General features: G+C 39.6%; 1 protein-coding gene across 1 annotated transcript in view; it reads right to left on the bottom strand.

The window, feature by feature from the left end:
• Positions 1-25,634, bottom strand: part of ZSWIM6 (zinc finger SWIM-type containing 6) — a 114,907-nt gene that overhangs the window by 28,782 nt on the left and 60,491 nt on the right. Inside the window, 3 exon segments of the mRNA XM_080574112.1 lie at positions 13,233-13,383; positions 13,914-14,062; positions 23,361-23,717. Of these exon segments, the coding sequence (XP_080430238.1) occupies positions 13,233-13,383; positions 13,914-14,062; positions 23,361-23,717 (657 nt within the window).

The raw sequence follows: 25,634 nt of genomic DNA, 5'->3' as shown, positions 1-25,634 counted from the left end.
ACTAGAGGCAAATGAATTCACTTGCCTTCCTCAGAAGCTCCACTATGCATACAGTGTATCTAGCAGGTAGGAAAGGGAAGAGAGAACCAAAAGTATCAAAACCCTTCAAAAACTTATTTCACTACAGGAGGGAAGTGATGTTAAGCATAACTACATTGTCAGCAGCTCGTCTCAGAAACCCAGGCTATTTGTATGCAAATGAAGCACAAGGAGAAGCATATTTATAATAAACCCCACACAAACCCTTCACATTTCAATAGAGCCCAACTGCACGCTGCTCCCAGCGAGTTGAGCGTGAGCTGTGCACACATCTGAGCTCGCCCAGGCCCTGGAGCAGCTTTCAGGGCTGCCCCATTGCCTGCAGGATGAGGGGTGCGAGACAGAGCTCCCCCCGAGAAGAGCAGGAGGGAAGGGAACAGGGCCTCGGGCTCAACTCCTGTGGCGCTACAAAGGCCACCATCTGGGAGAACGAAGCACAATGCCAATGACCCCACACTCTTCAGCCTATTTGGGTTTCTGGGGTTGTTTTTTTTGGTTGTTTGCTGTTTTTCTTTTTCTTTCTTTCTTGTATTTTTTTTTTTTCCCCTTAGCATGTGTGCACTTGCCTGTATTCACAATTCTTCCTCCTCCTTCTCCCTGAGCGCCTCTCCCTTTCCCCTGACATCTGCTCCATTCTGTCTCCTTCCATTCACTGGTTCCTGTCCTGCTTCTATCACTGAAAAGTCCATGGAAAACATTCACTTGTGCCCAGATTTTACCACATGCCAACTGGAAGGAGCCTGGAGGATATTATTCTCATTTAACTCTGATGCTGCTTAGTCCAGTCCCCCTGAGCTGGCCCTTAAATGTCACCACCAACCTGAAGGCTTACACTGGCCTCAAACAAGAGTTTTTCTCATCTTGGCCTAATGGATCCTATGCTGAGAAACTGCTGATTCCCCAAAAATCCATTCCTGGCATTCTGAAGTTCTCCTGTTCAACTAGATGTCAGCAATACCACCTGCAGTATGCACAAAAGTCTCATTAATTGAAAAAATAGTGTGAGAATGTGTTTGCACTTACATATTCTGTCTTTCTAACACAGCTTTCTTTTTCACTGTCTCCCTTTCCCCAGACACCAGCTATCTTTTCACACAAGAACTCCAGAGGATAAAGCATCAGCCCCTGAGAAGTACAGATTACTAAACCAGAACTAAAGTTCGGGTTTGGATTCCTTGACTGTAACCCACGTCTTTCTAACATGAAACTCCTCACAGCACGGTGGCAAAATAAGACAAAGCAGTACACAATATATATTTTCCCCTAGAAGGTAATTGGTGGATAAGTCATGGTGCAACTGCAATTTAGTACTAATTTCACAAGGGAACGAATACTAAAACTGTCATATTGTGGGGAGGAATTGTCTATTTTGGTCCGACAATAATCCTCTTGACCTGGAAAAAGCCCGGTTTGCCAAACCAAGCTTTGGTTCAATCACGTAGCTGTCATTCATGTTTAGCATGCCTCATATCACAAAAAAAGTTACATTATTGCTTTACACAGTGCGTGCCTTCCTTTACATACAGGCAAACATCAGTACATTTGTATTCCTCAGTAAACATCCATATTTCTGAATTCATGGGGGAGTAAGGGTCAGCATACCTTCACAGTGATCCAGATTTAAACATGCAAATTGAAAAACGCTAAGAAGTATCCAGTCATTGTAAAAGCAGGTGTTGTAATCATTACATGTCCTGTGTATGCATGTATTCGTGAAGCTAAAGAAGTGCAAGGAATGTATATAGACTCTCCTTAGTGATTAAGCATTGCTCGTTTTTTCAGAACTCCCATTATGTTTTACTCTTACCCCAGTAAATGGGAGGGTGGCGGTGGAAACAATTTTACTGGGGGCTAGGGCAGGGGGCATGACTGAAGATCCAGTGCATGATTACGTGCAACTGATTGCAGTCCTCCAAGGAAATCTGCTTTTCCTAGAAGTATTATGCTACCTTGCTGTGCAATTATGCTTGGGTCAGTATTTCCTCATTTACAATACCATGTATTACCAGTGTCTGAAACTTGGAGCTTGCCCTAAAATTTTACATTTAATATACTTAAGATCAACACATTCATTTGTAAAATCAAAATATGTAAGAAACAGATGCACATCTACTTTAACATCTCTTTGTTTTTCCCATTGATGCATATATGTTTCTTTAAAAATAAAATCCCCTAAGATAGCAGGTTAGTATCATTTTATCGTTTCAAAGAAAATGGAGCCAGGTAATCATCATCATTCCCTTTGTGCAACAGACTGCTCAGCTTCGGCACTTGCTGCACACTTGCTACTGTGCCTCATTTGAGCCTCATCAATTCAGTTACAAAAGCATCATTTTCCAGCATTGGGAGTGTCAGAATAGAAAAAATATTAGGAGACGGAACCTATGACCCCTTTAAAATAGAAGTGTCAGCAAAGAATTTTAAAGTGGTTTACATCTGGTGTTTAAACACATATGCACTTTCACTGGGACAGCCACTTGGAAACCTCAAAGAAGGTAGTGTTCGCTATTTATTGCTTCTCAATGAGAAGGACAAGTGGCTTCAGAATGACTGGCAAAGCCACCTCCCTCCTGCAAGCATGCAGAGATCTCCACTAGAACAAAGCATAATCAGGAGTCCCACTGGAGAACGCTCCAATTAAACAGTTGCTTTTATGGAACAGTGAAGATAGGCAAAGCACTTCAATACTGCACTCTCCTCGATAAGAACCCCAAGGAAAAGTATTCACAGTATTCAGATTGGTCCAAGCTGCAATTTTATTCATAAAAACAATTCCTTAATGCACTCTGGTTTCTCACTGCAGCCTTCAGAGAAAAAAAAAAAGAAAAAAGCTTGCTATGGGTGCTGTGTTTCTTGGAGAACACGTTTCATTTTGCTCTAATTCATTCTATTACTGAATTAAACTTTGATGTATTGGTCTTGACAAGTGCTTCATGCTGATTGTATTGTGTATGATAGTATAATCACTCCCCATGCATTTCACACTAGCTGGCTGATTAATACAATAGATTACCTGCAGCACTGATGGCAAGAGAGAATCATTGCCCTTCTGCACACTAAACTCCAAATGTGTTGGATAGAGAAAGTGCAGGTGTAATACTCGGACAAAAAATAACAACAACAAAAAAACACCATCTAGTTCCTTAAGGTCTCCTTTCCCTCTGACTGCATACCTCTGCTCCAAGGGTAAAGCCATACATGAATTTGGTTGAAATTTTGTTCTAAGCTATCATCAACTACATGCTCTGATCTGTGCGTGTCAAGTAATAAAAACTCTTGCTCTGGTCTTCCTACATTTCAACTTCTAGCACAATGGGAACAGGAACTAGCCACACACTTCAGTCATTTTGCATGAGCCCATTGTTCTGGGTTATGCTGTCTTTAGTTTGCTACACAAACTGCACTAACAGTATGCCATAACATTTGACCAAAAGGTTTCATAAAAGAACGGAAACTTGCTTGGCACTGACACTACAGCCCCCCTGTGAGAGCATTTGGGTATCTGTCACATGTCGATTAAACACCCCTCTACGCACTTCTAGTATCCTGCTTTAATTAAGTTCTCTATTATTCACAAAACAATTAATTCATTTGCTCACAAGCGATCAATTTAAGGTAAAAGCATTGCTAATACTAGTACAAATAGTACAAAATTATTCTTTTATGATCCTCTTTATGTGTTTCTTTGCATTTTTTTTCAATTAGATTCCAGTATTTACAACCAGGTGGTAAACACAAACAGCGCTCTTGCCCAAAGCAGACATTAGCTATTTTATCAAATATTTTGCCCAGAAATCCACTCTCAGCAGTCTACTTTCAGAGACTTTGACAATTTTCAGGAGAAAAGTAGACGTTTCTGCTAACTATAAATAAAGTATCCTACCCCTAGTTAAATTGGTGAATGAGTTCCTCTCACTTCTTTTCTGAGGAAGGTACACACTTGTAAAGTTTAAGAATAAAACAAGATACCCATAAAAGAAAGGGAGGGAAATACCTCTCATTCTTCAAAAAAGCGGAGCAAGTGCAAATACTCCATTGCATAGTGGGAAAGGTCAGAAAAGAATAAATATGATTACCGCTACAATGCTCATAGAATCTAAACAGCCTTCTACAAATAAATAGAAGCTAACCAGCCCAACACCCCGACCTTCCAGATGGGGTTACAGTGTTAGTAGACAAGGGAAGAGCAACTGATGTCGTCTACCTGGACTTGTGCAAAGCATTTTACACTGTCCCACATGATATCCTTGTCTCTATGTGGCAGAGACATGGATTTGGTGGATGGACCGCTTGTGCGGTAAGGAATTGGCTGGATGGTCACATCAAAGAGTTGCGGTCAACGGCTCCGTGTCCAGGTGGAGATCAGTGATGAGTGGTGTTTCTCAGGGGTCAGTATTGGGACCAGCACTGCTTAACATCTTTGTCAGCAACATGGACAGTGGGATTGAGTGCACCCTCACCAAGTTTGCCCACGACACCAAGCTGCGTGGTGTGGTCGACACGCTGGAGGGCAGGGATGCCATCCAGAGGGACCTGGACAGGCCTGAAAGGTGGGCCTGTGCGTACCTCATGAGGATCAACAAGGCCAAGTGCAAAGCCCTGCACCTGGGCTCGGGCTATCCCAAACACCAACACAGGCTGGGCGGAGAAGGGATTGAGAGCAGCCCTGAGTAGAAGGACCTGGGTGTGTTGGTTGACAAGAAGCTCAACATGAGCTGGCAATGCGTACTTGCAGCCCAGAAAGCCAACTGTATCCTAGGCTGCATCAAAAGAAGCATGACCAGCAGGGCAAGGGAGGTGATTCTGCCCCTCTGCTCTGCTCTCGTGAGACACCACCAAGGGTCCTGAGTTGAAGTTCTGGGGCCCCCATCACAAGAAGGAGACGAAAGGATTAGAACAAGTCCAGAGGAGGGCCATGAGGATGATCAGAGGGCTGAAGAACTTCTGCTATGGAGACAGGCTGAGGGAGTTGGGGTTGTTCAGCCTGGAGAAGAGAAGGCTCCAGGGACACCTTACAGAGGCCTTCCAGAAGCTAAAGGGGGCCTACAGGAAAGCTGGGGAGGGACTCATGGTCAGGGAGTGGAGTGATAGGACAAGGAGTAATGGCTTTAAACTAAAAGAGGGTAGATTTAGATTAGATATCAGAAAAATTCTTTACTCAGGGGGTAGTGAGGCAGTAGCACAGGCTGCCCAGAGAAGCTCTGGTTGCCCCATCCCTGGAGGTGTTCAAGGCCAGGTTGGATGGGGGATTTGGGCAGCCTCATCTAATGGCAGGTGTACTTGCCGATGGCAGGGTGGGTGGAACTAGATGGTCTTTAAGGTCCCTTTGAACACAAAGCATTCTGTGATTCTGTGGTTCTAAATGGATAGAACACATTCTGATTGTCTAGTCTGAATTCCTTAATACCCTATGATTTCCTGGGTTGTTTTCAGCTTCAATTCCAAAACTGATGGCTGAGTTTTCACAAAAAACAGTATTACAATTATCTTTTTTTGTTTAATTTTCCAGTTCTAAAATCTAGCACAGCTCTTGGTTATTTATTCCAATGCCTGGTTACTGTGATTCAAAATTCTAACATTATTTTTAGTTTAATTTATCCAGCTTTACTTAGTATTTTCAACTTCCTTTTGTTTGATGAGCGTCTTCACTATCAAGTTTTTAATCTACATAGGTCCCTAATCATGAGGAAGATCATTTTTTGTCTTGCTTTGACAGGCCTAAGACAACTATGATTCTTGCATTTTTCACTTTTAGTGGCTATTCCAATTTTTCAGTTATATTCCCTGTATCCATTCAAGAGAAAACTGGACAACATCACATGGTCAGATTGCTGGACTGCAGTAAAGCTCAGAGAAATTAGTGATTCAGTAACTCCACTCCATAAGCCTATCAATTCTCTCTAGCTCTGGTATTTACTAGAAGTGGTAGCAGAAAATTAAATGACAGATTAACATTATAGAGGTATGAAAAATAAAAGAATGAGAGGAAGGAAAAAAATAATGCTAAATACCTGTCTAGGTTCATAGTAAAACTCTAACCTTAATCACGGAAGTCACAGTTCCACAGTTAGGGCAGTAATGAGTTTGTACCAGCTACAAGACAGAACATATTTTTTTTTATTGTTATCTAAGAACATTTGTGAGTAAATCAGTTCAGTAACTTAGGAATAGAAACTTAAAAAACAGCTTTAATGTGGGTAAATGGAAACCCAAACGTTCTGCACAGCATTAAAAATAAACCCTTCAAGCTATGCTTACACACTGGAATTACTTTTCCCATTATTCCTTAAATCTGATAAATGCAGTTTTACCACATGAAAAAAATACCCTCCTTGAAAATAGCTCCCATCTATTGTCATACTACAGCCTAAAATACCAGCATTTCTAATACCATTATGACAGATGCCAATAAACTTCTACTGTTGGTAATTAAGGAGGAAAGAAATTGCCCTCAGAAAAGATGGACAGAACCCATCTCTGCAGAATGGCAGCCTGGCTTCATTCACCACGGAAATGAAGGTGACAGCAACAATTGAGACACTCTAGGGCCATGACAGCAATTGTTTTAAGTTGTCACTCATAACTCAGGCCTTAGAGCAGCAAAACTGTCTTGTGATGCTAACTCAGAAGTACTGTTAATTTACTGCCTCCAATAGTATAAATCATTCCAATACACTGACATATATTAACAGCTTATTCTTGCAGATGCAACCTCAAGTGCATGAACTGAAGGCATACGTTTTGTAACTGTATGGTAACCACACAATGGCCACTAAAACAAAACAACCCAACAGTAAGAAAGGGATTATCAATTAAGCAATGACAGCCCATTGGATATGATATAGTTGTAGGCAAGTATCTAAGGCATCACTCCATCTAGAATTCTCACAACTGAGTAAAGCATGGTGCATCCCATGTCCTTTGAAACTCAAATATTCCTACAGCTTTCACTTCAAGGCCAAATATATGATATGTGCAATTGGTTTACCTAAGCTAAGAAATTTTAAGGTTATTTTATGAAGGTGCAGGAATCATGTAAATATATGCCTAATACTCAAATCTGAAAATTACAGCCTTGCCATACCATTTCAGAAATACCACTAAACATGGGGAAAAGTCCATATTTCTGACATATACTGATCCTACACAGGCATTGGACAAAGTATGCAGCCCTAGAAAAACAGTGTTAGAGCACAAAAACTGTAATGAATGCTTAACTTTAGTGATTCTTTCTCATGGCAGCCCTGAAGCAGTCACCAAATCTGGCATCAAGAAGGAATTTCTCCAGGGGCATACTGGCAACAACCCTGGCTGCTTTTGTCTTTTTTCTCCCTCCCTTAAATACTAAGCCGAGATAAACTGTTTAGAACAGCTGGCATGTCCCATTTGTACAAGTTTGTCTCTCTAATTGCAAAGGGAAGGAATGCCTGAGATAGAAATATAGATGGAGAATACAGCTTCATTTAGTTAAGGTTAAAAATCTATAACTTGGTATTTTCCAGAGATGAATATAAACTTGTAATAGAGAAAATTGGAGCTATTTTCAAATCAGAAAAGCTTTATTTAACAGTCAATCATTAGTTTGCTCATGGCAAAATGGTAATTAAATCTCTCTTAATTAATCTATAATGATTCCTTGCCTAAATTCAGCATTTAGAATTAAGTCTTAGATGAGGAGCAAAGTGTTACTAATAAAATTTTAGGCGTGATTCTTCAGGAAGTATGTTCCATTATTTCTCTACATGACATTACCCAGTAAAATGATATTTTAGTTTTAAATTTTAACATGAAAGTACATCACTAATCCAGAAAATGGCCAAAGTATCAGCAAACATGAACTCAAAGTAGACCACCTGGATGTTATAACACTTAAAAAGCAGCTCATGTTAGGTCTAAATGCCAGTGAGAAACTGCTAAGACTAAGAGTACTAGAACTACTAAGGCAAAGACATGTTATTCTGCTCAGGAAATACCTTTATGAGAACAACTCACTTGGTGTGCGTAAGAGGAAGTATTGTTAGAAGTCACCAAGGAAAGCTTTATGCCACAGACGAAGCTCATGGCAATATTTTAAGAGATTCTGACACTCAAAAACTTTATATACCAACATGTGGTAGACAGTAAAAGCCTATGCATTAAAGTACAGAGGCCCAGCTGGATGTAGAGAATGCCTTTTAAGTTCTCCTTAATTTTGTGAAATGTAAGAACCAACAGAGATCAGGTTAAGAAGGGTGAAAACCCAGAACACATTTGCCAATTATCCATAGCCCTGACTTGCACAAGCTCTCTGGAGATTCCCCATGACACAGACATCATATTTTTGCTCCATAAAAACATAATCCTTGGCTCAAAAAAACAGCTCTCCTCCCCCTGAAACTGTTCCTAAATATCAAAATGGAATAAATCTGCTAGAAATGTTTGTTTTGAAACATGCAAATTACGTGCAGTTTCTTCACAGCAAAGGCAAGCAAGAGGATATACAGATACTGAAAATGGTAGTTCACAAAAAAAATATATCTGATCCTGTAATCTACGTGTTGACAAGCTGTTGGGCTCCATCACTCCACCAAGCAGTAGATACTTGTCTTAGATTCTTCTACTTGACTGCTTTCATCAGATTAAGCATCTGGGATTTAATTTAACAGTTTCAGCTTTATTAAGCTGTCACAAGCGCAGCCCCGCTTTGATAACAGTAGCTGCTCCAATTATGGCTTGGTTTAGGGTTGACAAGTATAATGATTCATTCGTGGCACATGAGAAGCAATAAAAGGTTGTTTTGCATTACAGCTTTAAAAATGTGGGCACTTTTTTCATTTAATTTGTCACTTAGCTTTTGCTAAGAGGACATTTAAATTGCAGTAAAAGGCAAATGGGGCTTTTAGTTTAAATGTAATCCCCATATTTAAATGATCTGTAATGGCGCAGCATTCGAGTGGGAACACTATTGTTTCACAGTGGGCCCTGATGGTGACATGTGACATTTGTATTCAGGTCCTGTATTATCCATGTGGCTAAAGGGCTTCCAATTTCATTTCACAGCCAGAAGCCTGCAGAAAACACCAATTAACTTGCAGATCCCATTTGCCGACAAAACTCAGCCTCTTCTCGATGCCTGGCATCTGGCAGTGCTCAACATTTAATTCCAAAGCAGAGCCTTGCAGCCCTCACAATCCCTGTGCTGGGGCACAAAGTCAATTTTTCCTCTTTTATTAAAGAAATCTTTTCACTTTTGTAGACCACAAGCAACTTCAACTTAATTTTGATGGATGAATATTAAAGAATTACTTCTGTAGTATGATTGCATGGACCATTTTTTTTCCCCTCTAGAGTACAAAGAAGGTTAACTGACCTTTCCTTGAGATCAGAGATCTCAGTTCAACAGGCATCAGCAGATATTTACTGTGCATTTCCATATTGCTCCATTTTATCAATGCAATTTAATTAAAATGGCAAACCAAGGGGCTTCAGACAATTAATCATTCCAATAGACTGAAGTCTTCAACCACAGTTGCTGAGAGTTAAACACCTAAAGATCAGCATGTGGAATTTACCTACTGAGACACCATTTAAACAGCAACAACACGAAGAATTCCAACTCAGCTCTAAACTCTGGAAAGCGCGTTCACGTATTACTGTGGCAAGTTATAAGTGTTAACCAGTGCATCACTGAAGTCACATCTACATTCTTCTAGCATGAAAAGCATATGAGCCAGGCTGAAAAGCATATGAGCTTCAGCCTGTAATCTTGATCTTTCCAATACTGCGCTTTTGGAGTTCCTTAAGTAGTATTTAGTTCAACCCATTCTTTGACGTACAATAGGGGAATCAGCTGAGCATAACTATTATATTCTTCCTCTTGTTCTAAAGACTTTAAAAAACAACAAAAAAGCCTTACACACAACTAGGTATTCAACTTGAGGCCTTTGAACTGTAAATTGCTTACTGAATTAGGACTTTGTATTAGAAAATTGCTAGGCTCTCACTTAGACATGAAGTATTTATTTTTAATTAATTTATTTATTTAAATCAGCACCTTTGAACGCTCAAACCCAATCTGACTTCTACTGAAGTCAACACAATTTACCATTCACTTCAGTAGAAACTCTGATCAGAGACTAGTGTGTCCTTCCAGTACCCTTGCCAATGCTCAATGCCAGGCAGGAAGCATCAGTTAAATTCTAATGAAAGGCTCATGTGACCCAGTCAAGGAGCAAAGCTGAAGTTATTTAGGTATGTTTAAAAACCTATGCCAAGATGGAGCTGACGAAGTGGCCATATGCCTAGTGGTTGGCAGACAGCATACCAGGGCAAGCAAGCAAGCCTTTATTAAGCAGAGTCTATATTTACATACTTTACATGTCCTAAAATCTTCCATAACTACAACATCAAATTGCTACTCACCTGGGAAATAAATGAGATCATAAATAAAGCAATTAAAAAACCAAAACAAAATACATATATGCTACTCCCAGATTACTCTGAGCAGATACCCAAAAAAAAGTAAAGTATGAGAACGGTCTGTCCCACTTCCTTTATTGATATTTCAGTTCCCTGACAGCCTAGAGGATGACAACAAGAAAGGAAACCAATGTTACTTCAGAGCATAATGATACCATCACCTCTCAAAACCCACGTCCAAGTTCTCCCTGCCACTAACACCACAGATTGTGGGTCTCCAGGGACATCCTGCTCATTCTTCTGTAGGTTGCTATTGTAAATATGATCTGTCTTAAAACCTCCTTTGACTTTTAAACTTTCAGATGTCTTTAGATATGTATGTTTCACCCAGAAAAAGAGATGTGTTCAACTTGAATGAAACTTGGGGTGAGACCCTAGCCAAAACGCAGCAGCAGCTTGTACTTTTCACATAGGCTAGGAGGCAAGCTGGAGAGAATCACCCAGTTAAGAGCAATTTTCATGGAACTTGCAGTGCACCAGTGGGAGGAATCCTACCAGCATGGGAACAAACTGGACAGTTTAGCAACACGAACACAGGATAGAGGTGGAAGAACTAAACTATGTTCTGCTTTTAGCCTACTACATGCCTGACCTGGTTGAAATGCATTTGCACTTGAAACTGTTACACGATCAAAATACTTTGATACTGTTAGGGGAAGCAGAGCAGTGCAGGACTGTAACAGCAGGGTCTGCCTCAGATTACAAGCGTAGTAGTGGTGAAGCTGGAGGTTGCATTGTGGCTTTCTAGGAGTGGCAAGTATAATTCTGATTAAACAGAGGTAAATCAATCAATTCAATTAATCTAAGATATTGCTTATTTGATGCTGCAGGCAGATTCCATTTCCTCCACCTTCAGACAAGGTGCTGTCAAGAAGATGATGTTAGTGTGTAACTGATGAAACAAGAAGAGGAGCTGCTAAGAAAATTTAAGGAAAACTTTTAGGTTTATTGGCAGCATGTGGTTAAGACTGTTACAGGTAACAGATGGAGAACACACTTGTGCCTCTCCCGTCACCTACCAGCTCAACCCACATAAGCAATGGAGCACGACACCCTCCAGTTTTCAGTATGGTGGGATACAGCATTTTCCTGCGTGCATGTCCAGCTAAGCACATGTCCTGCCTGGCAAAAGGTGCTACTCCCCAAGCCAAAGCATCATAAAAATGACATACTAAAAGGGTTGTTACACTTAAGGCAAAGTGGTTATATCTACACTCTCTGTAACAGAGCTTTGCCTGCTCTGATATTAAGGCTTTCTACCACTTAAATACATAATGTCAACTAGACAGCCAGTGCTTTATTAACCTAATGCTTCATTTAGAATGAACATAATTTATGCTAACATTATATCTAATCTTAACCTCCCCAGACAATGTGCAATCGATCATGGTCATCTTTAACTTTTGCAAGTGGGAAAACTCAAATTTTGCTTTTGACTTTTCTAAATGAAGAAATTATTCTGGCTTTATTTTCATTCAGCTTTATTTTGCACCTTTAAAACCTACCAAGGCCATTCAGAGTTTTGGCTCTGTTCTCCACAGTGTTACACATAATCCCATGGGGCGTCATCTCTAAGTTATATATATGCATCTTCCATGCCACGTAAGTCAGGAATAGCCATATTGGCCAGAACACATCTCAAGACAGGCTCCTGTAAGTCTAGACTTAAAGAGTCTTTGCAGATTGTGTGAAAGCACAGGTAACTACTATGAGTTCCATGAACCACAAGGCAATTTCATCTAGGCTGTGTATCTTCAACTTGCTTTCAGAAAGCCTCCAAGACAGCACCCAAAACCTTATGTATCTAAAGTACACCACATTAATCCTTTCGCTCACACACTCTTTTAGAGAAACAGATTTACCACTGTATTACAAATAATTCATGTTGTCTTTTATCACTTATCTTCTATATGCTTACAACACTAACTGGTTAGTAGTTCATTCCAGTACCTTACACTCTATGAAAGCAATGTTGGTGGCTACTTAATATTTTTCACTCCTTTAAAATCTTGGTGACATTTACCTTCAAGTTATTTTGAATTTCCTCACCCTACTACAAATTCGTATACATTTTGAGAACTTCTGAAGCAGCTACAAATAGTTCAAAGTTGTGTCAGCGAGTTTCTGGAACACTTTAGAGCAAGTGCCCTCAGACCAGTTTAAGCATTCCTTGCCCATTTCAGCTCACATTCCTCTCTTTGTTGTCCAACTCATGTATCTGGTCACAACTGACCTTTCCTGTAGAGAAGTGTTAATTGTTTCAGCCCTCTGTTATTTGATCTCCTTTCCTGCTATGTAATGGACTTCTGTTTTCCTTTGTTGCAGTCTTCTAATACTCTTAATGAATCTCCCTTTTTTTTTTTTTGGCCTTCTATTTCTCTCTGCTTGTGAAATGATTTCTTTCTTAAACTTCCCATTTCCGCACTACTGGTTTATATACCTACCCTCAGCTGTGTACACTTCCACTTTTTGCTTTATTTAGATCCTCAGGTTACCTACAACCTGTTGCAACTGTACTTGTTTCATACCATGCTTCCTATCCTTCAACTGCATTGTCTCACGCAGTAGATCAGAAATTCAATTTCACCCAACCTTAACTGAGGGAGCAAAGCTGCAGAAAACTATAACCTGTTTTACCTAGTACCACAATAAAGTTTCCCTCCACCCCCAAACATGTAATTGTTTCTTCATTACACACATGAACACCTAGATGATTTTGAAGTCTGTGCATTTACCCAGTTCGTCCCAGAGCTGCCTATACTTGTCAGTCATTGCAGTTCCTTGCTGTCTCCAAAGTGCCAGACGAGGGTCAGCCATGAACTGTTCTGTTATCAACGTCAACATGCGAGCTCCATTTGAATCTCTCATCTTTAGCATCTCTCGCACCTAGGAAATGAGGCTTTTAATACAAACTTGAAAAAAATACACCACAGGACAGACAATACTTTTCAGCATTAAACTTTCCAACTCTGTTGAATAAGAAATACCATTAATATACTTGAAGCAACATATTTTAAGTAAAAAAAATATTCTACCTTCCCAATTTTAACTATGACTTTGATTTTAGGATTCCATTGCAATTTTTCAAACACTTCCACAAGTAATCCACAGGTGTATTATGCAAGCTACTACAAGACTATCATTTCTACAGGTTTCTCCAGCATTCTGGGGGTGGGAAGGAAAAGAACACCGAAGGTGCAGATGCCTGAAATGTTACTTCATAACCTAATCCAATCTCAAAGACAGGAGATTGTGGTCTGCTTCTGTACAACAGTCCATTATTAACTTGCTACCACATTCCCAAGGCTTTGTATTGTTTTAGAACAACAGAACTTGGAGTGAGACGCTAACAAGTACAAACTGGCTGGAGAAATGGGGGGAGAGAAAAAGGGGAAGGTTTAAAATACTCAACACACCTTTGCAAAAAGCAAATTGAGCTGCTTCCCCGATCCATGGTATCCACCCTGGGAGAGGAAGATTTTAACTTGTTCTTGGACCTGTTCCTCATCCAAATGCCAGCAGTTTTCATCATCTATGCTAGCACCTGCTGTTGGGTCAGGAGCACCTGTAAACAGCAAGAAAAGAAATTATGTTCTACATGAAGATGAAAGGTTCATGGGTCCAAGGGAGAGAAGTATTGAAGAGGTTTACGGATTTGTGTTTTGTCCTGTTTTGAATGTCTTGGCTTTAATCTAAGCATTCTTTTTAAAACAGACTTAAATTTCTTCTCAGTAGTCTTAAGCACTTAGTGGAAAAGAAATGACAGCCTACAAAATGCTGTTTAGGTAAATAATATTTTATATTATAACATTAAAACAAAGATGAGCTTTTTCCTCCCATCTCAGCAGGCATACTTGAATGCTTTTACAAAGAAAATTATACTTTGCATAGTACTTCTACAACTGTGATGTTAAAACCACTCTCCCCAAAACACCTGTATAATTCCTGTACCTTCTGCAATCTTGCTCAGGTTTAAGTGACTGCTAGTGAGCGCTGCTACTGATGAACATGAGGAAAATCATCACCTCGGTGCCTCTGAACTGTGATGGCTCTGAAAAGCTAAACAAAGAGTAAAAAAATCCCCAAACAAATCCAAAGTCTTAAAGTACTAGAGGCATTTCCATCATAAGCAAGAGTTAGAGCTGAGTAAGACTGACGCTTCTAGAGGAGCAATTTTACATAGGTAATGTCATCAGTACAGAATCAGTTCAGAGTAACTCTGCCTGAATTAGCCTAGTGCAAACTGAAGTGACTCGATTTACAGAAGGAAGCACAGGTTGCTCTAAATCAAATTTTACAGTTGAGATAGGAGATTTTCCACTCATCTGGTGGCCTCATCTGAAGGCTGACAGAATTAACTAAACCAAGTTCTTCCACCATCTAGTATATTTCTGAAGAAGTCTACTGCTTTGCTAGGTATTTTTTTAAAAAAGGATTCAAACTGAAATGGCTGAAAAGCACTCATCTAGACTGTCAGAGAAACAACTCAAGGTAATGTATCACCATACCAGACGTAAAGTATTTTAAGCACACCCAAGATTCAACTTAACTCGACATTTTGCTTTTGGGCTTGTCACTACTGTGGAATCTCCATGTCTGTTAGTTTTCAAGAAGATGTTAGAAATTGAATTACATTACACAGTCTATCACCTTTAAATCCCAGCCCATGTTACCCCTGTAGCCAATACTAAAAGAATAATACTGGAGGAAATGAAAATTACATGGTCAGAATTGTAAAAGCTTGGTTTCAAAGAAGTCCCGAGAACTTGAAAAGTAGACATCTACAGATCTTCAAATGTACAGCAATTAAACATTGATCCTATTGATTTATGCCTTCATTTCACATTTGTAGCTGTGCCATGTAGGTGAAGCTTTTCAGCAGTTGCCACAAATGGTGGAATCTTTATTCGATGAAAACACAACCAGAAGATTTTAAAGGTCAGATGGATGCCTTGTCTACTAGTTGCTGAGACTGTCAAAAAAACCTTCCAGCTCAGTAACTTCCTAAACTGCCTCCAACTTCAGAACCTACAACTGGGAATACAGCCCTGCTGTCCTTACACACATACACTCAGATTAGTAAGAAATGGTGTCTTTCAAGATGTGAAAGAACTCTCCTGCCACCACGGGAACCACAGGAGTGTCTCCAAAGACAGGAATCAAGCCCAAGATAATACAAAAAAACAAGGCATTAAAAACTTCCTCTTGAGTTCTTCCATCTTTATTGTGTTAGTTTTAAGGAGGTTTCAATTCAGCCAGCTACATAAAACACTTGCTAATAAGTCCTCAGTTGCAAAGAACAAGATAAAAAGGGAAATCAAGCCACATGAGAATGAGCAGTGCAGCTGTTGCACAGACCCAGGTTTACAGTATCACCTTGCACATAGCTTAAATATTTCACTGTTCTAAAACATGGAGAAAAAGACTCGTAAAAATGAATTATATGAGAGCACAGATATACAAAATATATTTATCCCTCACTTCACTGGGATTTTATCTTTAAATAAGCTTGGTATGGCTACTTTTAAATTATATTAAAAATAGCTCAAGATTCCTCAGCTAAGCTTCTCTATTTAGGGAAAAAAAAAAATTCCTTCCATAACTGTTTACATTTTATCAAAAGCCGGTCGGTCAGCTTGTGCTGGAAGGTTAAGTTTCAGCTCAGCTACCGCAGATTCTTTAACAACAGGGTTCCTTCATAGGAACAAGGGCGCCTGCTGCCCTGGGCCAGTGGCAGTGCCCCTGCCAAGGCCCCTTCTGCCAGCAGCATCCCAAATATATTTTCCCCAGGGGCTCAGCACCACTATACTTACACTAACATTATTTTCATGCCAGTGGGCTAAAAGATTGCAATAGCTGAAGATGCCAAGCCACGGGTCTGAGCATTAAGACGGTATTCAGTACAGCTCTACAGATGCTTCGGATTCAAAGCTATTTTCCTTACAAGACAGGCTACACTCAGTACGATCGAGATTTTTTTGTCAGGGCGTATAATGAAATTGGAGTGTACGTTTAACTGGCACTGGCCAGGGCTGTAATTCACTGATCCTTCAACACCACTGGAGCAGCACCCAGCAGTAGCCACGGACTAAGCAGGCGTGGAGACGGCGCGTCTGGCTGGGCGCGAGGCCCAGGCCCTGTCCCGGCCGGGCAGCAGCCGCGTGTCCTGCTGGTGCCGGCGGGGAAGCCTCAGCTCCCCTGCCCGTGTTGCTCTTGTTTTGAGGTGCACACCACCATCTCCAGGCCTCTCCAACAGGCACTTCTCAGGGTCGTTGCATTCGCTTACAAGAACGTGAACGCTCATTGACCAAGCCGCCTTCTTCTCCTGCTCACGCATGCATCGCTCCTGAGTGGACAGGATTTTTTAACTGCAACTTTCCTTCAGAAGGCATGGGACCAGACTAGTAGAGGAGAAGCTATTTAAACCAGCAGCAGGACTGCAGGAGGGCACTGCCCTAGGAGCTGAGAAATGAAGTCCTAAGAGCAACCAGCAGGAAGGCTCAGGCTCTGACGGTTCGGTTCAAGGCCCGTGGCTTCGCCCCAGGTGCAGCATGGCCCTGGGTGGGCACCACGAGGCCTCCATCAAAGGGCAGCCTGGAGCCAGGCAGTCCTGAACACCTTCTCTGCAACACGGCTTGGTACCAAGAGCAAATCCCTTTCCCCACTTGTAAACTGGGGATAAATATTACTTACATGCTTTAGAAGGGTGTCATGAGGATAAATTAGTTCACATTCGAACTATGAAAGTGAAAAGCACCGTATAATTATACTAAAAATTAAAACCTGTAATTAAACTGTGTCAGTTTATAGACACTCGCATATTAATCTCCCTCCCTCCAACCTCTGGCTTTGTTAACTTCTGTCATGACTGGTCTTTGAAATAGGTTTTATGTCATGTTCTTACTGACAGTTAAATACAACAAATAGAGTATTTATACTCAGTATACAGATACAGCCAGACATTTACTCATGCTCTTTTACTAAAATTAAAACAATCATATGATCTTAGCAACCAAAGCAGGAATACTGTGCTCGATTGTTTTTAACAGTGAACACCCAAATAAGATTGAAAATCGGGTACAAACCTATGATATTTATGGTCACAACAGGCTACATGTTAAGCATAATCATCTTTCAAGTTCTAAGAAGTAGGAGCATTTTAAAAATTTAAACACTGATCATCTACATAGCGATTTTAAGTGCAGCTGCTTTCAAAATGAGCAACCACATTCAAGAATTAGTGTTGTATGTGGAAAACAACAGCAGAAACAAAAGTAAGCAGAAGCAAAGCAAGGGACATTAACTAAAATAGGTTAAGAATAGTTAGGAATAGTTTATATTGCAGGCTACTCAGGAGCAGATCAACAGTGAAATTTCATTAGAATAACAGAATTTAGTCTTTAAAGCATGAACTTTTTAAATCTTCAACTGACACTATGCTGAATTACTCACTCGTAGCCATACTGTATTTTTTGAACTTCACTTTATAAAAGTCTTATGAATTTAAGTATACAAATGAACTGTAGATCAGTTACATTTTATTAAATGTCATCCCATGGCAGCATTCAGAAGAAGATAAGAAAAACAATTACAAATAAAAAGTGTGGCTTACTGAGTACTACACCAAGACTGAATGGTCCCAGCTAGAGAGCAAGCTTGCTGTATGCTGATTCACAACAGAACAGTAATTGATTTTTATAAACTTAGTATACTCAGGACTATTCTAAACAATAATTATATAAAACCAAAGATCATAAAATTAATGATTAAAAGATATTAGTAGGCCTTTGATTTTCCCAAATGATTCAAAGTTTATACATAAGTCACTTCATCTGGTCCTTAATTTCAGAACTCTTAGGTGGAATTATAACACCTGCCAAGCAGCGCACAACATCAAAGGAGAACAGGAACTGCTGTGAAGCAGCCAGTGCTAATAACAAAAAAGGTAAAAACAGGACATGCTACGGTAAGCTGGTGAGGAAATTTAACAACGCTCCCTCTCCCCAACAAATATAACTTCCAAACAATTATTTCCCCTTCCATCTGCACAGCAAAATCTATTAACTTATCTGCTGACAATATCTAACCTCTCCTGCTAAGATCCTGGTCTCGCAAACATTATACAGCAGTAACTTTCAAAGCCTATGTGCACATGACAGATAAAAACTTCCTTACCAGTCTAGACTGGCATACAGTGTTTTCACTGCGTCCCCTTATTTTTACGTTCCACATCTTGAAACAAAAGCTCATGATTTATTTTCTAAACAACATGTTCTGTTTTAATGCTTAATGGATGTGCAAAAACCTTTCCTACACATACAAATTCCATAAAGTATGTTTTCACATTTTTTTGTGGCTATCAATCCTTCAATTCATTTTACCTTGTACTGCCTATTCACATCCGCTTGAGTTTCTGAGATTTGTTTAGTTTTCACTAGTCTTGTTACTTCCTTCCCAAATCTGGATCACAGGCAACTCTAATGCTAAGCACTGGGGCACTTCACATTATTCCTTCTTGAAAATAAAACTGCCAGCTATTTCCTACATTCCTCCCTTACATTTAGGTTCTCAATTTTGCTAGTTTAAGCAGGACCATATGAAAGATTCCCTCTTTTAAAAATATAATTTATCTTCTTTAAATGTTAATCAGTTCCCTTTTCACTTTAAAGAACTCTAGTGGATTGGCAATACACTGTATTCTATTATTCAGCCCTACCCTACTATTCTCCACTAAAAACAAGCATCAATTAAATACACAACATTTAGATTGCCTGTTGACACTTACAATACAGGAACAGCACTAGATATTCTGAAATTTTCAGGCAATGTGATTTTTTTTTCTTTTTAAATCAAATCTTTTTTTGATAGATGCTTCCTTCCCGAATGCCTCCACTGCATCTCCTAGTAAATGTTACAGATTAATCTTTGCAGAGGGTGTATACATAGATCTCCCTGGACAAATACAGAAGTACGTACCCAGGGACTGCTGCTCCCAGTTCCTCGACATTAAATTTGAGTTCATCTGCATGTAGCTTTACATAAACAAGTGACTTGTGCTTTGTATCTAATTAGAGAACGAGAGAAAGTCTGGAGAAATACATATAGATCCTTTAAGAAGAGAGACTAAACACGAAAGGTACAATATAACTTAAATGAAAAAATGAAATTGTTTTGTTAGGCTGTCCTTATACCAGTGAAAGACTTTTTTCCACTACGCACATAATGACAAATCATTTCTAATGTGATATTAATATGAAAACTGATTCCCCCCCAAAAATCCTGCAGTTACTTAGTTACTTTCCTATTTCCACTCAATAATCTCAGGAACATATAAATTGGTTGCAAGATCAAACTTTAAGTGAAAGTTTCATACCTAGAAAAAGCCTGCTACAAGTTAACTAGCCTGGTTGATAATCCATCCTCCTGACTATTTGTATAGCCTTACACACCTGCCAGCCTCCTCTGCTATGAAGTACAAAAAAACAAGAAAAAGGAAAAGCCTCAGCTAAGTAGGATGGAAATCTACACCCAACTTGCTGAGTCAGCACCCCCGGATGGATGTAATGTGCAGCTAGCCGTTACGAAGCACAGACTTTCGGGTATTGGTATAAACACCTACAGTTGTCCTCGATACAGATGACTAAGAGTCTGCACATCTCCAGGTTTGGGATCAGGAACCTGTACAGCTGTAGCAGGATCACAAGTGAAAATCAGATACAATAGATCTTCTAAATTGTAAGAGGTGCTTTTGTGCCCTAAAAAGATGCAAAACCCTCTTGTAGCGTAACTACTAGTAAGTGAAAATTAGCATAGCGAACAGAGAATATGATTCCCAATAACTCATTCAGCTTTCCTGAATTTAGTGAGTAGACCACATACTCCCATGCTTCCAGGAGCATTCCCTGATTTCTTCCTGGGGTGAGGCTCAGTCAGGAAGCAAGAAAGGATATCTATCTCAGTCACTTGTACCAGATCTCAGAGGGTTTTCTCATTTCACAACCTGTATTATCAATGTAATTCACTTCACTAGTTAACCCCAGAAAGTGGCTGAAAGCAGTCATTAAACGCTGCACAAGACAAAATTTTGAGCAAACGAACAAATACCCAATTCACCTTTTGTGCAAGGAAAGTACTGCACAGTTTATTCCATCTCCCCAGCCAGCTCATAAGCAAGTCAAAAACAATGCTGCGGACAGAACTCTTCAAAGCCTTGGATCTTTCTTATAAAACAATAAATGGTATTCAACAGAGCTGATTTCTTTTGCCTATTACTGGAAATATGAAAAACAGAACTAGTGAGGCCACCATGAGAGAAAAAAATGGATAAAGGAACCCTGAAATAAGAATTCCTCTAGGTAACACTGAAGAATACCTCATCACACAACTACAGAATCAGGACGTTATTCTTTTTAAAGCTGTTTCTGGTATTTCTCTGTGTGTCAAGTCTCTTCTTAATTTCATAAGGCAAGTTTTTTTAATTTTTTCCTCTGACTTACCTGTGCCCCCAAGCAGTGTTCAATGTAATTCTGCTTCAAACAATATTTTAGTGAGTTTAAACTGTTCAAAGCAAGCGAGGTCTACAAGACAGTTTTGTATTACAAATTGAACATCTGCAGCACAGGAGATCTGACAGTGAATGGTGATCTTACATTCATCGACCTATGTTATTAAAACTAGCCCATTTCTTTTGATACCTTTTTTTCTGTTTTTAGGATTTAAAGATCAAAATAACAGAATTATAGTTATGTATCCAAGAAGAATCCTCACTTGCTATATAATCACTGGAAGTTACTTTTTCCTTAAAAGAATCCTGTATTTTTTAACATAGTAAACAAAAAACAACCAACCAACCAAAACCCAACAACAAATCAGACTACCGTTTAATGGGAGTTTGGGAGGAAGAGCAGGAGGCTATAGATCCTCTTTTGTAACCCAGCTTTCTTTGGTAATGGCAGTTTACTTTCTTATGCTATCTGGATTTTCTACTTCAGTTCTAGTATTTTGTTAAGAAACCCCAATAGTCAATAAAGACGAACTGCAGTCTCATTTGCTAGGAAGACAGCAACACATACAAGACAAACATTTTAGTTCAGTGGGCATTTTTAAAGTACCCTACTCAAACTTATAGTGATTTTTTTTTTGTAATTCTTTTTGCTAGTTGGGCTGTGACAAACATTAAATATTTCTCTAAAAATAAATACTAATGAGTAAAGAGATATTCTGACAATAAGGAAATAGGTGACAAAGATCAGCATGCCTGTGATTAGAATAATTACAGACAAAGTTGATCAAGCTTAAGCACTCCCTGCAACATCCTTTCTGTTGTTTCTCATCTTACATTAGTCATTGCATAGCTAATATAGCCATATATAGTCGTCATCTGCCCTTCCTTTCCCACCCCTCCCTTCCCCTTTTTCTAATCACCCTTGACTGTTTTAGTCTTCCCCACATCACTCACATACACACCATAATTCTTCCTTCCTTTCCTTTAATTCCTTATGTTCAGGCTATTACCAGCTCTCATGCTATACATGCCTTCAGCTTACAACATCGGAGAATCCTCCTCTATTGCTAATGCCCTGCATTTGCTTTAGCTTCCCTTTCTTTCCACTGGCACCAGGCAGCTCTGCCAGCCAGATTCTCATTCTGTTCCACAAGAGCTAGAAGCATAGTCTGGCCTCTGGCCACATCCAAGTACCCCATATCCAAAAAAGAACACTGCTCCTGAAACTCATCTTCTTGCAGCACTGCCTGCTTGGGCTTGTGAGGGTCGCTGGACCCTAAGGAAAAGGGCTAGACTGTAGGTGAACCCTGTTGTCAGAAAGACTCACTTCTTTTGTTCTACCTACAGTGGATATAGCAAATGTGTGGGTTTTCTTCTCTAACGTTAAGGCAGCTTGTCTGTGTTTGTATTGCAAATTCTTTGCAACAGCACTGTTCCCTCTTAAATATCCAACACACAAGAACTGTTCCTGTCAATGAACAAACTAAAAAAAAAGATGTATTTAGATAACTTATTCTTCCCCTCCAAATTGCACTTAGGCTTACAGCACTGGTCATGTTGGAGCTTTTTATCAGGTGACCTTACAGGAACACAGGACTGTAAACTAGCTGGGTCAACTCAAACCCACAATCACTCGCTTGTACTTTACTGGGGTCCATACAAGGATCACCTCAGAAGCCCCAAGTCACACCCAACACCCTTTAAAAAAGGTAAGATGTTCAGCACAAGAAACTGAAAGCCATTAAAAATGTGTGTGACAGGAAGAGCAGAAAAGACAGACCTTTGCTGATTCTGTGGGCTGCTGCAACAGTAACCAGAAAAGTGCACTGAAATACAAGATTTGTATTTCTCCTAACTTCATATAAAAACAGATTCCTAAAGGATAATAAAAGTATATTTAATGTTCGAAACAGACCAGTAACACCTACTTGCTTGCATACCTTGCCATTAAAACAAAAATTACACAACAAAAACCTAGTAAGATTAGTTTAAGAAGAACAGAGTAACAAAAAGATGCAGTCAGTAAGTTGGTTCTTTGAGCAATGTGGCTATACAAGGAAGAGCACTGACATTTTTCATAGCAGAAAAATACAAGCGTGAAGTAGATCAGGCCATGTTATTAACAGCACTGGAGACATCAAGCTCATTGCTTATGAATTCTTCTCTTTTTCCAAAAAGTTTTACTTTCTAAACATCTTGAAGTGAAGCTTCAACAACAATTCTCTTTTGTAAACATTATAGAATTGCAGAAGAACTCAGGCTGGAACGAACATCAGCAGGTCATATTCCTGAATGGCACAGAAATGTTCAAAACCAAGGAGGAAATGAGACAAAAGGAAGAACAAGCATCAAAACTTACCATGGACTTGATTGATTTCTGAATTCTGAGAAAGAATTTCATCTGCTAATTTTTGAGCAGTTGGCAAAACTTCTGTATGGTGCACTGTGATCAAATACTGTACAAATTTTTGTAGTTGGTCTCTGTTCATTTGAAAGAGTGTCTCTGAAATGGGAAGATGCAGTTTGACCTGATCTGGCTTGCGGATCCGGTATAAAGAGAGTGCCACAACGTGGGCACAGTAAAAGATGTCCTTGTTTCCACAGCTGCAGGTCACTGAGGTAATCTTGCAACGATCAAAGCTGATAGCTACATTGCAAACAGTTTCTGGCTCCGATTGCATTGCAGGCTCTGTCACTGTGCCACTCAAGTGGAAACCTGGGCGGGAAAAGAGAAAGAGCTTAAGTTATTGAGAAAAATACTATAATCTCATTATCAGTTACCTTTCATTATAAAAGTCAGCACAGTCATTATCTATTTCTTAGAAATTATGCATCTTAAAGTACCTGACTTTAATTACAAATATGATGAACTCTTTCATTTGTACATACCCTTTTCATTTCCAACAAAATCTAAGGGAGGTAAAAACCCAGTTTACAAGCCCTCTTTGCCGCTCTATCACAACGTTCATAAAAGCTTGACAGTGAGAAAAACATCTATTCGGTAACTGATAGCTGTGAAACTCCCAGTAGCTCAGCAAGTTGGCAGCAATTTTCCAAACCCTACACCAGGGAGATTGCACCTACCAGCAAATTTAACCATTCTCTCAATAAGCAAGAGGGAAGTAGTGCACTCTAGTGGCACGAACCCTAGTCCTAATCTCCGCTCTGCCACCGTTTCATTTACACAAGTCACTTAACCTCTTTGCTTTCAACTCTCCCACCACTAAGGTGATGCTAAAGCTCACTTACATACAAACGATGCAGTAAGGCTGCACAGCTCCTCGTAGATGGAAATTGCTGCAGTTACCAATACACAGGAAACCAGAGCTACAGCACTGAATGAGATGCACAAGCACCACAACAGGAGTCTGCATTATTAGTCTGTTTTCCAGTCAGCATGATAAAGCACAATGCAAAAGAACAAGGCTTTCTTATATACTAAGTCATGGTCTGTGACAATAAAGATGCCGCTGCTTGACAAAGAACACATCTGAACAAACGTCTCAAACACTGTCCTCTAGAGATCAGACACAAATCCACCGTTATTTTTCCAAGATGAAGACTTATGCCTTGCTCTTAATACTGTCTCACTGAACAACAGAATTGGGGTGTTTCTTCCGGATTTTAGATAAGCATGACGTTGATCCTGTCTCAAGCATTAACGCAGAGGCATGGATGCACAGAAATACAACCACATCTCATACGCTGGATCAGTATTAAACTTGAACAGAGTGCATATAAAATCTGGAACAAGCACTGTAAGTGAGGTGTTATACATTAACTATTCATAATTGAATTAATATAAAACCACACCACTCGAAGTCCAAAATTGATTTAGGATTGTGAAACAAGAGAGTTGTAGGAAGCAGTATGACATAAAAATTATGTGGAAAAAAGAAACATATACATTGCTCTAGTCCAAATCTCCAACTGTTTTGAAAAAAAAACCTCTTCAAGTTACAGGAAATGAAGAGGAAAATCATTTTTTCCATTTGTTTATGCTGTATATTTCAGAGCAGGTTCTGCAGTCAGCATCACTGTTTGGATTACATTTGGCTGCAGCACTCATACCCTACCCTGAAGGAGGTCATCTGCACACACTAACCTAGACTTTGTGCGAGGATGTTTACTGGTTTAAGTGGTTAGAGTTGAAACTGAAGAGGCGGTATACTGTAAATACAGAGGGGAAGGGAAGGGAGGCTGAACAAGCCTAAGCATTTTGTTGTGTTGCTCCTGGCTCCCCTCAACACTTGCACAGAGAAGGGGAGTGGAGTTGCCCTCTTCCCTTTTGTTTTTAAGTAGTGGTGACTTGCTCCTGTAAGTGCACCCTCTCGGGAAAAAAAAATAAAATAAAAGACTTAAAACTTAGCCAGCTCTGTTTATATTTCAGATTAATTCCCAGTATATGAAAGATAGATTAGTGGTCTCAAAGAAATTGAATGGGTGAATTTTCTTTTGAATATCAGTTTCCTATGACACATACATAAAACTATTTCTCATCTATGAGCTGAGAAAAAGACTAACACTTGAACACAGAAGAGGCTCAATCCCCCTCCTTCCTACTCTTCAATAAGCAGCTGAACTATTAACTCCTATGGAAAAATTTTTGTCGGTTCTTTTTCTATGAAAACAA

This window comes from Anser brachyrhynchus (assembly GCF_964034855.1).
Source record: "Anser brachyrhynchus genome assembly, chromosome: Z".
NCBI lineage: Eukaryota > Metazoa > Chordata > Aves > Anseriformes > Anatidae > Anser > Anser brachyrhynchus.
The sequence above is the reverse complement of the archived record's forward strand: the minus strand, read 5'-3'. Positions and strand labels throughout refer to the sequence as shown.